Here is a 12,552-nt window from a genome sequence, read left to right as displayed (position 1 = left end):
CCACTTCCCTCTCAATTCTTCTGTACAGAATTCTAGTTAAGATTTTTGATGCATAAGTGGTTAAGATAATTTTTCTGTATTCTTCACATTTATCTGCTCCTGCTTTCTTTGGTATCATGACAATAACACTGTTTTTGAAGTCTGACAGAAGTTCCCCTTTTTCGTAAATATTACACACCAGTTTGTATAATCTATCTCTCGGTTCCTTACCTGCACTGCGCAGTAATTCTGTAGGTATCCTGTCTATCCCAGGACCCTTTCTACCACTCAAATCTTTTATTGCTCTTTTAAATTCAGATCTTAGTATTGTATCTCCCTTTTCATCCTCTTCAACACCAGTTTCTAATTCATTTCCTCCGTATAACTCTTCAGTATATTCCAACCACCTATCGGCCTTTTCTTTCGTATTATAAATCGGTGTACCATCTTAGTTTAACGCATTATTTTTATTTATTTTTTTTTAACCTCTGGGTCCACAGTTAGATATTGCTTCAGAGGATGAGATGAATGATTTGTAGCGCATGTAAAATGCCATGTCTGACCGGGATTCGAACTCGGGACCTCCGGATGAAAGGCCGAGACGCTACCACTCGCGCCACGGAGATCGACTACATAGGTTGTCTGTTTTATTATTATTATTATTATATATATATATGTGTGTGTGTGTGTGTGTGTGATTTGTGTGTGTTTTTCTTACTAGCCTAAATTTTAATTTATTTCTTAATTATGTTGCCGTTCCCTTTTCAAAAGTTATCGGCCACTTTTAAAAAAACCATCATCTTGCACTGCATTCTGTCTTCCACTATCCTCCATTATGGTTACTATGAATAAATTGACAGACGATGAGTAAACTGTTGTGTTAAATTAAAAATTCAGTATTAAGACTTTACTTCATAGTTATGGAAGGCTGTTAATTAATTCGCATTGCCTTGTTAATTTAATTCTGAAAAATAACTAACGATAATCTAAAAAGAATAAGTGATCCATGAAATGTTTTACCATGCGCTTGATGTTTGCCATTTTTACTTTATACTTGGGGCTATAGTTGTAACGGTTTACGACAAAAAAAATTTGTAACGATTACGATCGGGCCAGTCTATATTATTTCAACTATATTTTTTTTAGTTTTTTTTTTTTATAAAAATTACTATACTTTTTGAATCTATGCTGTTTAAGATTTAAATCGTGCAATATATCAAATTTAATATCGTTATTATTGTTATTATTATTATTATTATTATTATTACAATATATTGTTATTATTTATTATTCCGAATAAAAGACGGGTATGATAATAATCATCTTTGATTAATAATATAATTATTAAGATATAACAATTTCATAATTTTTAATGAAATTTAAAACCGAACATTTTAGATTAAGCGGATAGTTTTACAAATTTTCAATATTAGAATTGTCGTATGGTGCGAAACACAAATTGACCATTTTAGGAGCTTAGGTAAGTACGTAATGCAAAATTGTGGGAAAAGATCCAAAATCAAGAAACAAGAGTGTGTTTATAATAAAAAACACTCCGCCTCAGAGATAGTTGGAGTGGTAGCGTCTTGCCTTTCATCCGCGGGGTTCCGGGTTCGAATTTCCGTCAGGCATGACATTTTTCATATACTACAAAATTCCGTTTTCATATTTCCAAGTTCAAGCTTCAAAACTTCTGTGGTTAATTAAATCAAGCAAAAATAGAATAAAAAATTTCAACGTTCATTGTAATTGTCCACATGTTGCTCATCGGTTACGAATTGCGATTTTCATTATCTAAATATTATTATGCTTATTATTGTTATTATTATGGTAGTCTTTGATTAATCCCGTAGTGGTTATTCAGATCGTGTGATGAGTATGTACCAAGTCACACGTTCTTCTGTTGTAGAAACTTCCTGACTGTCACAGTTGTTTTTTTAGAATTATGGATTTCTATATATCGGCATGAATATGTATTGGGAGATCAATTTTCTCTCTTTCCTTTAAATTATCGTTGTTAATTATAGCAATATTATTACATACGTATGTTATTCTGATTTCTTGGTTAATATGATGTCTGGTCTATTCCATGTAACTTTTTTGTCTGTGAGTATTGATCTGCACCGGTGTATTTTGCAGTTTGTAGTTTGCATTCTCTAGTATGCTTTCAGATGTGTATTGTATGTGGACTTGTAGTTGTCTTACTGTGAGCCATTTATATGATAATGTTCGGTCAATTTTTGGGTTTTGCTTTGTAAAGATTGCCGCAGAGTGCTTTTCCTGCTTATTCTTCTTCTTATGTTGCATTGTGGTTGCGTGAATGTTATATGTGTCATTTTGTTATAGACTGATTGGTGTATATTGCTTGTCTGCTTTGTCAATTTCTTTATGAAGTGATCTGTATTTATTCTTGAAATAAGATCTTAGGTTTTCTATTTGCTTGTGTAATATCTTTAGATCTCTGAGTCCTCTTCCTTCTTCCTTCTGGCTAATTGCAATTCTTTCAATATACAATTTTGCATGTAGTTTATGATTGTCTGTTAGTTTAGTCTTGTTGAGCCGGTTTAGATCTTCTAGGTCTGTGGCTAACCGTTTGATTATGTCAAAGTAATGTGTTAAAAATTTCAACTGCATATGTATTTATTGCCTTCATGATGTTTTTGATATTACGTTTTGATTTGACTATATCTGTTAGCCTATGTTTGTATTCCTTTTTGAGCCATTTTTAATGCTTTTGGGATCTACGCTTGTATTTTGTTCAAAGCTGAGGTATTTGTATGTTTCCTGTGGGTTTTCAAATGTTTCATCGTTGAGTATTTCTGTTGTCTCGTTGTCCGGATTCTCTTTTGGTTATGTGAAGTACTACGCATTTGTTAATACCGAATTCCATGCATACACATGTCTTGTGTGTGCCATGTTTATGTCTTGGTGTGAACTCTTCTTCTACATTCAGTAGTACAGACAGCTTATTGCTGTCTCTACTTACGTCAGGTTTCTGGGTTTGCTTTTTGATAGCCGTCTTACCTGGGTCACACATATAAGGGAATTGAGGACAAAGTGTTCCAAACTTTTGGATATGATGCGGGTCCTTAGTAACACCAACTGAGGGCCGATCGGTCATGTATGTTGCGTTTTTACTACTCCCTTGTTCGTTCCCGTTTGGATTATGGTTGTGTCGCCTATTCTTCAGCTCGTCAAACCGTACTTAAGATGCTGGACGGTGTGCATCATTCGGCTTGCCACAGGTGCGTTTAGATCGAGCCCTATCGCAAGCTTACTTGTAGACAGTGGCAAGCTATCACTTTGGGATAACGTGACCAGCTTTTGTTGTCTTATTTTGCCCATCTCAGCGGACAACCGAATCACCCAGCTTTTGGCCCAGTTCATAGGGATCCTAATTTGAAGAAATATGAGGACCGTCCACGTTGTACTGCGCCTGTGGGTGTCCGAGCACGACGTCTGCTGCAGCGTATGAATGTTAACACTCCCCCGTTGCTTCCATCATGTCCGTGCTCGAATACCCCGTGGAGAATAAACCATGTAGATTTTAAGTTTGATCTTACAACTTATGATAAACGATCAACGCCTCCTATTGTTTTCCAGCAGATGTTTCAGTTTCTCCTCACCAAGTCGAACCCAGACGTGGTGGTATACACTGATGGGTCGAAACGACGGTAACGTTGGTTGTGCTTTTGCTTTCGATGAACAGACTTATATGTTTGGCCTACCCGGTGTTACGAGTGTGTTCACCGCGGAACTACTCGCTGTGGATAGGGCTCTAAGTATCGTTGGCCCTAAATATAGGAGCATTCTTATTTGCAGTGACTCGTACAGTGCTCTCCAGGCGTTGGAAAACCTTTATTCCGGATCATCCTGTTGTCGTTGGCATTTACGATAAAATCGCTGAGTTAGATAAACGAAACAGGGGGTAGGTTTTTGCTGGATCCCTTGCCACGTTGGAATTCTAGGTAACGAGAGGGCAGATTCTACTGCGAAAGAAGCGTGTATTCAGCCTCCTTTCACCACCCGAGTTACTACCTTTGATTTTATCAATCATATAAAACAATCACTGCGGGCGAGGTGGCAAAGTGGCTGGACGGCTGCCGTCGATAATAAACTTCGACGGATTAGAGATTCAGTGTTGCCGTGGGGCTCCTCTTGCAGGAGCTCTCGTCGTGAGGAAGTAGTCCTCTGCCGGTTACGGTTGGGGCATACGAGGATCACGCACGAATATCTAATGTCAGGAGGAGACCCACCCCTGTGCACACGATGCAACTGCCGCATGACTGTGCACCACATTCTCGTGGACTGCGTATGTTATGCGGCTTTGCGTCGTCAGTTTAATATACCCAGCAACATTCATGATATCTTGTGCAATGATGGCGGGATATTGGAACGGATGTTTCTCTTTTTACATGGTACTAGGTTACTGCAAAGGATTTAATATACTCATATATGTTTTTCTATAAGGAGAGTTTTTTAATAATTTTAACCTTTATTTTCGATTTGGTTTTTAGTTCTATGTGTTTAATTTTATTATCCGCGGAGGAGATTTTTGCGCAACCCATCGGAGTTGGTTAAGTTTTTATACTTTCTTTATTCTATTATTTTAGCTTTTATATTATATCAACTTTGTCTGTGGTGTTAGTTTTGGGTTTTGTTTTGCCTTCTTGGCTTATTTTAGTAAATTTTTGTTTTATGGTTAATATTACGTTTACACCCTGTGTGGTTTATTATTTTGAAGTTATTTTACCCTTTTAATAATAACTACCGAGCGATGATAACGCCCAGGCGTTTTTCGCCCACAAACAAAATAAAAAAAATAAAAAATAACATTCAGTAGAGACTACATTTGTTTTCTGTTTTGTACAAATATCTTGATCTCATCCGTGTACGGTACGTAGTTTATTGTTGTTGCAAAGTGTTCTGATATGTTATTTTGAAGCCAAAGGATGTGTTGTTCAGTATTTCAAAGAGGATTCAGGGAAAGCCAAAACCATAAAGTGCTGAGGGAGTCATCCTGGAATATTCTTCTGTTCATCTTGATGTCTTTGATTTGTATTTCTTGTTCAAATGTAATGTTGTCTTCCATATTTACTTGATTGTAAAAGATGTTGTAGATATGGACAGATTTTGTAGATTTCCAAAGTTTATAGAAGCCAGCTACGTGGGATGGAATCAAATGCTTTCTTGTAGTCAATATGACATATAGATATTTCATTGCGTTTTCTCTGTTTGTTTCGTGATTACACTATTGATTATTATTTGTTCTTTGCACCCTTGACTATTTTTTCGACACCCTTTTTGTTCTTCAGTAAATATATTATTTTACTTCAAATGTTTGTCTATCTTATATGTGATAATGTGGGTAAGCATGTAATTGGTCTTGAAATTAGCTGGATTTTGTGTTTCTTGGTTTTTCTTGTGTGTGTGTGTGTGTGTCTCTCTCTCTCTCTCTCTCTCTCTCTCTCTCTCTCTCTCTCTCTCTCTCTCTCTCTCTCTCTCTCTCTCTCTCTCTCTCTCTCTCTCTCTCTCTCTCTCTCTCTCTCTGTGTGTGTGTGTGTGTGTGTGTGTGTGTGTGTGTGTGTGTGTGTGTGTGTGTGTGTGTGTGTGTATGTACGTATTTGTGTGTGTGTGTGTGTGTGTGTGTGTGTGTAGTGAATTGTAGACCAGAAATTATATATGTGATCTATTTCAGGTGCTTTCCAATTTTGTATTTTTTGAATAGTTTCAGTTAATTATTTTGCTGTAATTATATGGTTTGTTTATTGTGTTGTATTTGTATATCTATTCTGGTCTATAATCCAGATGGCTTTTTCTTTTGTTGTTTTAGCTGTGATCATGAATTTACCAAAATGTTTTTATTTCATTTGTGCTTGGATATATGACTCATTTCTTTTTGTTTCTCCAGGCTATTATGGAATTGTTTTTCATTTCTACTGAATCGGATGTTTTGTGACTTTCTTCTATTTGAGTCAGTGTATCTTTACAATTTTGCTGTAAACACTTTTTCAACACTGCTACTATTTCTTTTTGGAGTGTCTAGTGCTTCTGTGGGTGTCTCCTTGTTGGCCTCATTATTTATCATATATCTTTACTCTGTAATATTGTGTCATTGTTGCTGAATCATTTCTAATGTTTATTCTGTTTTCGAGCCTGATTTGTCGTTTAGGTTTCATTTTCTTTCTTTCGCAATTTGTTCAATGTTGTATGAGCATTTTGTGTTACAACTGTTGCGGCATCAGTGTATACCAAAAGATGTATGTCTTCTAGTGTGCTTGTGTCATCTGTCTATTTTTTCTAGTTTTGCATTAACTGTATTGATGATAAAAGATGTGTTTTTCTTGAATATGTGTTATGGTAGAAGAGACCTCCTGGCTGGGGTGATTCCCTTCCACTTGATTATGTTTGTCTCTATTTCATAATTTATTAAATTATCTGTGATTGTAGTTGTATATATCATGTGTTCTATTCTTTAATATGCATTTGTCTGTTGAGTTGGTAGATTGGTTGTTTTGGGAGGCTGGATATTTTGAGCTGGGAAAAGTAGATACAATGTTAATGTCAGTTTTCATGTTGGCTGCTCTTTCTCCTCCTTTCTTGCACATTATGGGTTTAGTTCTTTTGAAATTTGTTCCCTAAAGTTTTGTATTTCTGTGAGCATTTAGTTGATAATTATTTTAGATCGGCTAGTCTTTGTGGAGTGACGGTGTTAATCAGTTCCAAGTATTTTTTAGTGAATAGCCTATGGAGCTCTGGTCGATATCAGATCTTGTGGTGCCGCCAGGTAGAGCGCCGCCACTAGTTCCAGCATTCTCGACCTCAGGCTGAGGTGAGAATTCTGGAGCATTCTCACGACGGTTTCAAAAAGTGCCTGCCCGCAACACCCTATCACCTCAGTCATTTTTATTAAGTAGACTTTCCTTCAAATAAATGGGTATACAGGATAAGCTCCTGGGACTGATCTGACAACCCAAGTACAGCCGGCCGCTACGCTGCCCACCATGAGAACAGAGACGTCCGGATTTGGTTTCTGTTTTAGTCCGTGGGTGATGTTTTATTTCCCACCTATCCCACATCCGCCACCTGGGGAAGCGCACTATGGGAAACAGATAACACCTCACGAGTTATTATTTTTAATAGTATTTTTTTTATTATTATTATTTAATTAATTACATAGAAACTGTGATGTAATTAATAAGATAAGTCAACTATAATTCGGTATTCAACATGTTAAGACAAAATAAATAAAAAATAAACGGTAATTAATTTAATCTTTTAATTACGTTTATTTACAAATTACTATTATTTTATATCTAATTCGAAATGTTCTAATTTAATTCCGATGTGTTCTTCATTTTATTACTCAATTAAATTTCTTCATTAATCTTTTTTTTATTATAAATTATTTTAATTATTAATATTTTGTTATTATAAATTATAATAATCGTAACGGTTTCTTTATGAATTTCATTTAATTCACTTATAACATTATACATATATACATGCTTATTTATACCTTTAGTAAGTCTACTTACTTTTAGTAACTAAATTATTATTATTACTAAGACTATAAAGTCGTTTATTAATAGGAGTGCTTCGTAAGAATTTTTTTATCTGTACAACATCCATAAATTTTTACCAAGGTTATTAGTATATCATACCGTGATATTCAAGTAGGAAAATATAATTACTTAGTTATTTGTTGTGATGAAATAGATTGAAATATTTTATGTTTTGTTTAGTTATTCTGTTCTTTTTATTATACATTATTTTTGTTTTTCAAAGAATGTTTTTATGACCGGACTCTTTAAAAAAGGTTACGGAGCCGACAGTGAAATAAATGATTTATAGATTACATGCGTTCATACGTTATCAAGATCGGCTCTTAGAAAGTTAAACAATTTTTTTACAACTTGGTCTGTTGTTTTTAATTGAAATGAAATATATGATAGCCATGATAAATAAGTGTAGAAAGGGTTGTTTTTTGTGCCGGTGGTCAGCTTTTAACTAAATAATAACAGAAGCTGTCCCCTCCTATGGAGCGAATGAAAATATAGAATGGCTTTTATGATTACCATTATTCATTTTTTTTCTGTACCTTTACAAACAAAAATTCTGGGCCTTGTTTAAAAAATAAAAAAAAAACAATGTTTACCTCTATTAATTATTATCTTTATGGTCGCCTTATCCTTAACTATAAACTGTCATATACTTACGATAACATAGACACGGTTGTCCAGACAAGATGTCTTTTCGCCCTCTCTATTTTCTGACAAGCAACTACGTGCTATAAATTGTTTCACTCGTAAAAGAACTACATCTCATATTATACAAAGTGCATTCGAAGAAAAGTGTAAGATTTCCCGCTGCTCATCTGTTACCATCCCGACAACATTTATCTTACTTGTTTTCGTCTCTCACACATACTCTCGGATAATATAATTCTCCTTAATTCTACAATATCGTAAAAAATCTCATTCTGCGACCAGGTTTCTTCCATTATATAAGCTATGTGTGCACTTATTAAACAAAATTCTACATATGTATCATACGTAGTTTGATGAATCAAAAAACAACTTAGCGTGCTTAAGCATAAGTCTAACTACTTACCTTCATCAGAATTTTTTTGGTATTTTCCTGAAATTTTAATTTTTAAGATCATACTCCAAAAAAAATTGTTGAACCTTGAAGATTAATTAATCTGTTATTATGTGCCTTAGATCGGACAAGAGCAACTGCTAGTTATTAATTATATTTTCAGACCCTCGTAAAACAAAAATGAAAAAATAAGCGCTAATTTGTTATCCGTACTTGAATTCAGTCTTGTGGAGACTGCATTCGTTTTAAGTTAATATTTTTAATCAGGATTAACTACTTTTTTTTATCAGGATTCATGTTATTTGTATATACCTAATATTACTGATTAATATTTAAAATAAAATAGCAAAAGATAATAAATAACCAGCTGTATGAGGCTGAATAATATCTCTGACGTAACATAGTCTATTATTCGTGTCAGAGGCAGGTGCAGCTGTGACCTTGGCCGGAGACAGGTATACTAGAATATTTATTCGACTGCAGTAAACCAGCGGAGACCGTCTTTAAATAAATATTCTTACAGTCTGAAACGTGATGAAATAAATTAATTATTGACCTCTATAATACGGTCATATTTTATAATAATTTTGTTCTTATAAAAATTTTACTTAACATTTTACTTTTAATGAAGTCACCAAAACTCCCTCCAAGTTTTACAGTCTTGTAAAAAATATGCGATGTAAAAAATTAATCTTGGTTCTTATTTCTGTCGTAGTAATTTTTTGGCTAGTCTTTCTAACATTGTCTAAGTAATTCTATTTTTAGCTTTCCCAACTTTTCTTTAAATATTGCAAGCTCTGCATGACTAAAATAACCTTTACTGTAATAACTCTTATAACCTAAATAATATTTACTGAGAAATTTTATTTGAAAATTCATTCATGATCCTCTTATTCTGTAAATCCAATTAACATTGTTATTATTCGTATTATGTAAATATATTTTTTTTAAATTAACTAATTTACAAAAAATGTGTTTCGCTTTATTCTTTCTTCTACGAACATAGACATAGAATTTCTTTTTTAGGTTAATTTTTCCGAAGGTATGTCTTTTACATAAGGAGAAACATGAGCGCTAAGTTACACGACATGCTTCTCAAATAGAATTGTTGTGTACCACAGTACAGAAAACAACTCTTGGAAAATCTATAGGAACTCATATCCCCCATCCGGGAGTATATTAGAATACACAGGTTCCACGTAGCCTCTTAGGAATGAGCAAACGTAGGCTTATCCCCTGAACCACAGTAATGAAACCGGAGGAAAAACATTACAACGATAAGAAACGGATATTAAGACCCACCAAGAGTCTGCAGAACAAAACAAACTACATCAACTATAGGATTATTTTTAAGACTTTCCAACTGGGAATGAGTGAGATGAAAAATTAAAGTCTTGAATTATAGGGCCGAATATCATCTGCATTTCAGCAGGTTTATCATACTACTAATAACCAAAAGTATAAGTAGGTTTGTCGATGAAGATAACGAATATTTTATTCGTTATCTTCATCCCATTTTATTCCTCACTTCCTTTGTAAACCTAGCAAGAGATAATTGTGTTTTTTTTTTGTAAGGGGATGGGAATGGTTATGCCATTTTAGGTCGTTGATGGTATGTACACATGAAGTTGCCTAAAAACGTTTGGCATTCAACCTAAGCGTTTTAGATGGTGTAGATTTTTCTTAATTGGTATTTTGTTCTTAATTGATGTAAATTTTCCTTAATTTGAGTATAATCAGTATTTTAGAATGGAGTTTATTTAGATTACGAATATTATTTACGTCATGTAACACTGCAACCAGTTCGAGTTTGTACAGACTGGCAAGAATGAAATTTTGCTTAAAAAAGTAATACTGGGAGTGAGGGGACTTTGCAGGTCCTGGGCATATAACTATTATTCCGATTAATCACGATCAGTAGATCATCCTTCATCATTACTCCCTATTTTTCTAATTACTGATCTTGGTTCTGCGGGTATATCTCTGATTTATTAGATCTTCCTTGCTGAAGAATGCTGATACCCTATAATGAAGTCGGTTCATCTTTAGCTACGTAATAAAAAAGATGCTCATAGGCTGATTCAGGGAATTCACTTTCTGCCCGGTAGTTGCAAAATAAGTATAAAAAAATTAAAGTTCTTTGGATTTCCGTGTATTTTATAATCGTTATTAATATAATCATATGACCTGGTCACCGTATGTTTAGAAAAACTCCTTTTTCCCAGCTCACCTACTCTGCCCATTTCAGGAGTTATTTCATTCGTACCGAACTGTACTTAACTACTGACACTTGTGGTTACGTATACATAAATCTGTTTTAATGCTGAACCACATTTCATTTATAAAATAAAAAAATCGCCATTATAGCTGTGATTTAAAGTTCGTGAAACTTAGAAAAATACACACAGTTTTCAAAGTTTTCACAAAATATTCCCGTTACAAATAGCATTAATTAAAAATAAAAATCATAATTCGTTTCGTTTTATTCAATAAATTAAAATATGTTTTGAAATCTAATTTTCTGATCTGTCACAGTTTATTTAATTACTTAGCGGTGAAAAGAGCATGACAACATTGCAAAATAATCTTTACGGTTCGTTGTCCTGAAAATGCGTGAAGGGCGGATAGACAGTCAGTGAAGTCATTGAATGAAATGACGGTCATAATAAACAGTAGCAGCAGTTCAATAATAAGAAATTCCCTCTTTAAATAACAGCCTTGTCCTAGTTACGCTAATTTTCCAGAATAAGTAAGTAATGAGTTGTAAATAAAAGTACTCCATCATATAGCAATTCTAAATATTCCTCCTATTTAATAATATTCTGCATTTCATCTGCTATCTGATGCGTCGTTTTTGAAACGCATGGGGACATTCAACCACCGTAGATCAATTACAGTTCCGTTGATTGTCAGTATCCATCGAAACGGCAACTCCAATTTGTACGCATTCATTGTTATTACAGCACTATTCATATTAGTTTACTATGTACTTTTAAAAGAGAAGAATTTAGAAATAGTGTACACTTCCAATTACCGTATGAGTATGGATTTTCATACCACAATAAATGTAGAAATTACTATAAGACAAACTGCAGAGAAAAGTTATTTTGTCAGTTTTTTTGCATATTTTATATCTATATATATCCGCACGCACGTATGTATGTGTGTACCAACACACATACACACGTACGGGTATGTAAACCGATGAATTTTACTATAAATCACTGGAATTCTGTGCATTTTATACTTTTTTTTACGTAATGTAGTATTATACGGAGTATTTTGTTTACTTTTATTTTATATTGAAATAATTGTATCTATTATAAGAAATAAATAAGCATGAGTATACGTATTAAAAATTGTAGCCAACTGTGTCGGTTTAAAATAAACTAAGTTATTATAATTTTATTACGTATATTTGTAAGCAGATTTTGGTTAATTTTTACATACTTATTACATAATCAGATTTCTTGCGATTGGCTTTAAATACGCACTTCAATATCTGTAAATCATAGTTTCTGATATTTAAAGATGAAACTGTTAATTTGCATATCAAATCGGTTGATTGTTTTAAGTATAGCGTTCCAACTACAAGAGGAATAAATTATTTGCTCCCTCTGAAAGTATTAATGGTAAAAATATAACGGTTGCCTTATGGTAAACAAAGTGAAGTATCACTTTGACACTGAATTCATTTACATTTCAAGAGGGCTCAGCGTACCGATATAAAACTACTTACTTTTTTCAATTTACTTAATATGCCTAGAAACTAAATGCTTGTTGTTCTTGAGAGTGGATATGCAGTTTTCGGAAATTATGCATAATACGTAGCAAATATAGGACTTATCAGCAAAACTTTAACTTTTTGTTCTAAAATAGAAAGTTCATCAAAAAATTATAACTCTTGAAACATTTCATTCTTCTATAACATGAATATAATTCGTACAAAATTGCAACTAAAGTTATTTAAAG

At 33.6% G+C, this 12,552-nt stretch overlaps 1 protein-coding gene across 1 annotated transcript in view; it reads left to right on the top strand.

The window, feature by feature from the left end:
* The window catches only part of LOC142317703 (uncharacterized), a 432,460-nt gene extending 425,839 nt beyond the window's left edge, over positions 1-6,621 (top strand). The window contains exon 8 of the mRNA XM_075354249.1: positions 6,430-6,621. Coding sequence (XP_075210364.1) covers positions 6,430-6,621 — 192 coding nt within the window. The remainder of the gene's footprint in view (positions 1-6,429) is intronic.
* The last annotated feature ends 5,931 nt before the right edge of the window (positions 6,622-12,552 follow it).

The sequence above is a fragment of the Lycorma delicatula genome, chromosome 1 (assembly GCF_047948215.1).
Source record: "Lycorma delicatula isolate Av1 chromosome 1, ASM4794821v1, whole genome shotgun sequence".
NCBI classification, from domain to species: Eukaryota; Metazoa; Arthropoda; class Insecta; order Hemiptera; family Fulgoridae; genus Lycorma; species Lycorma delicatula.
The sequence above is the reverse complement of the archived record's forward strand: the minus strand, read 5'-3'. Positions and strand labels throughout refer to the sequence as shown.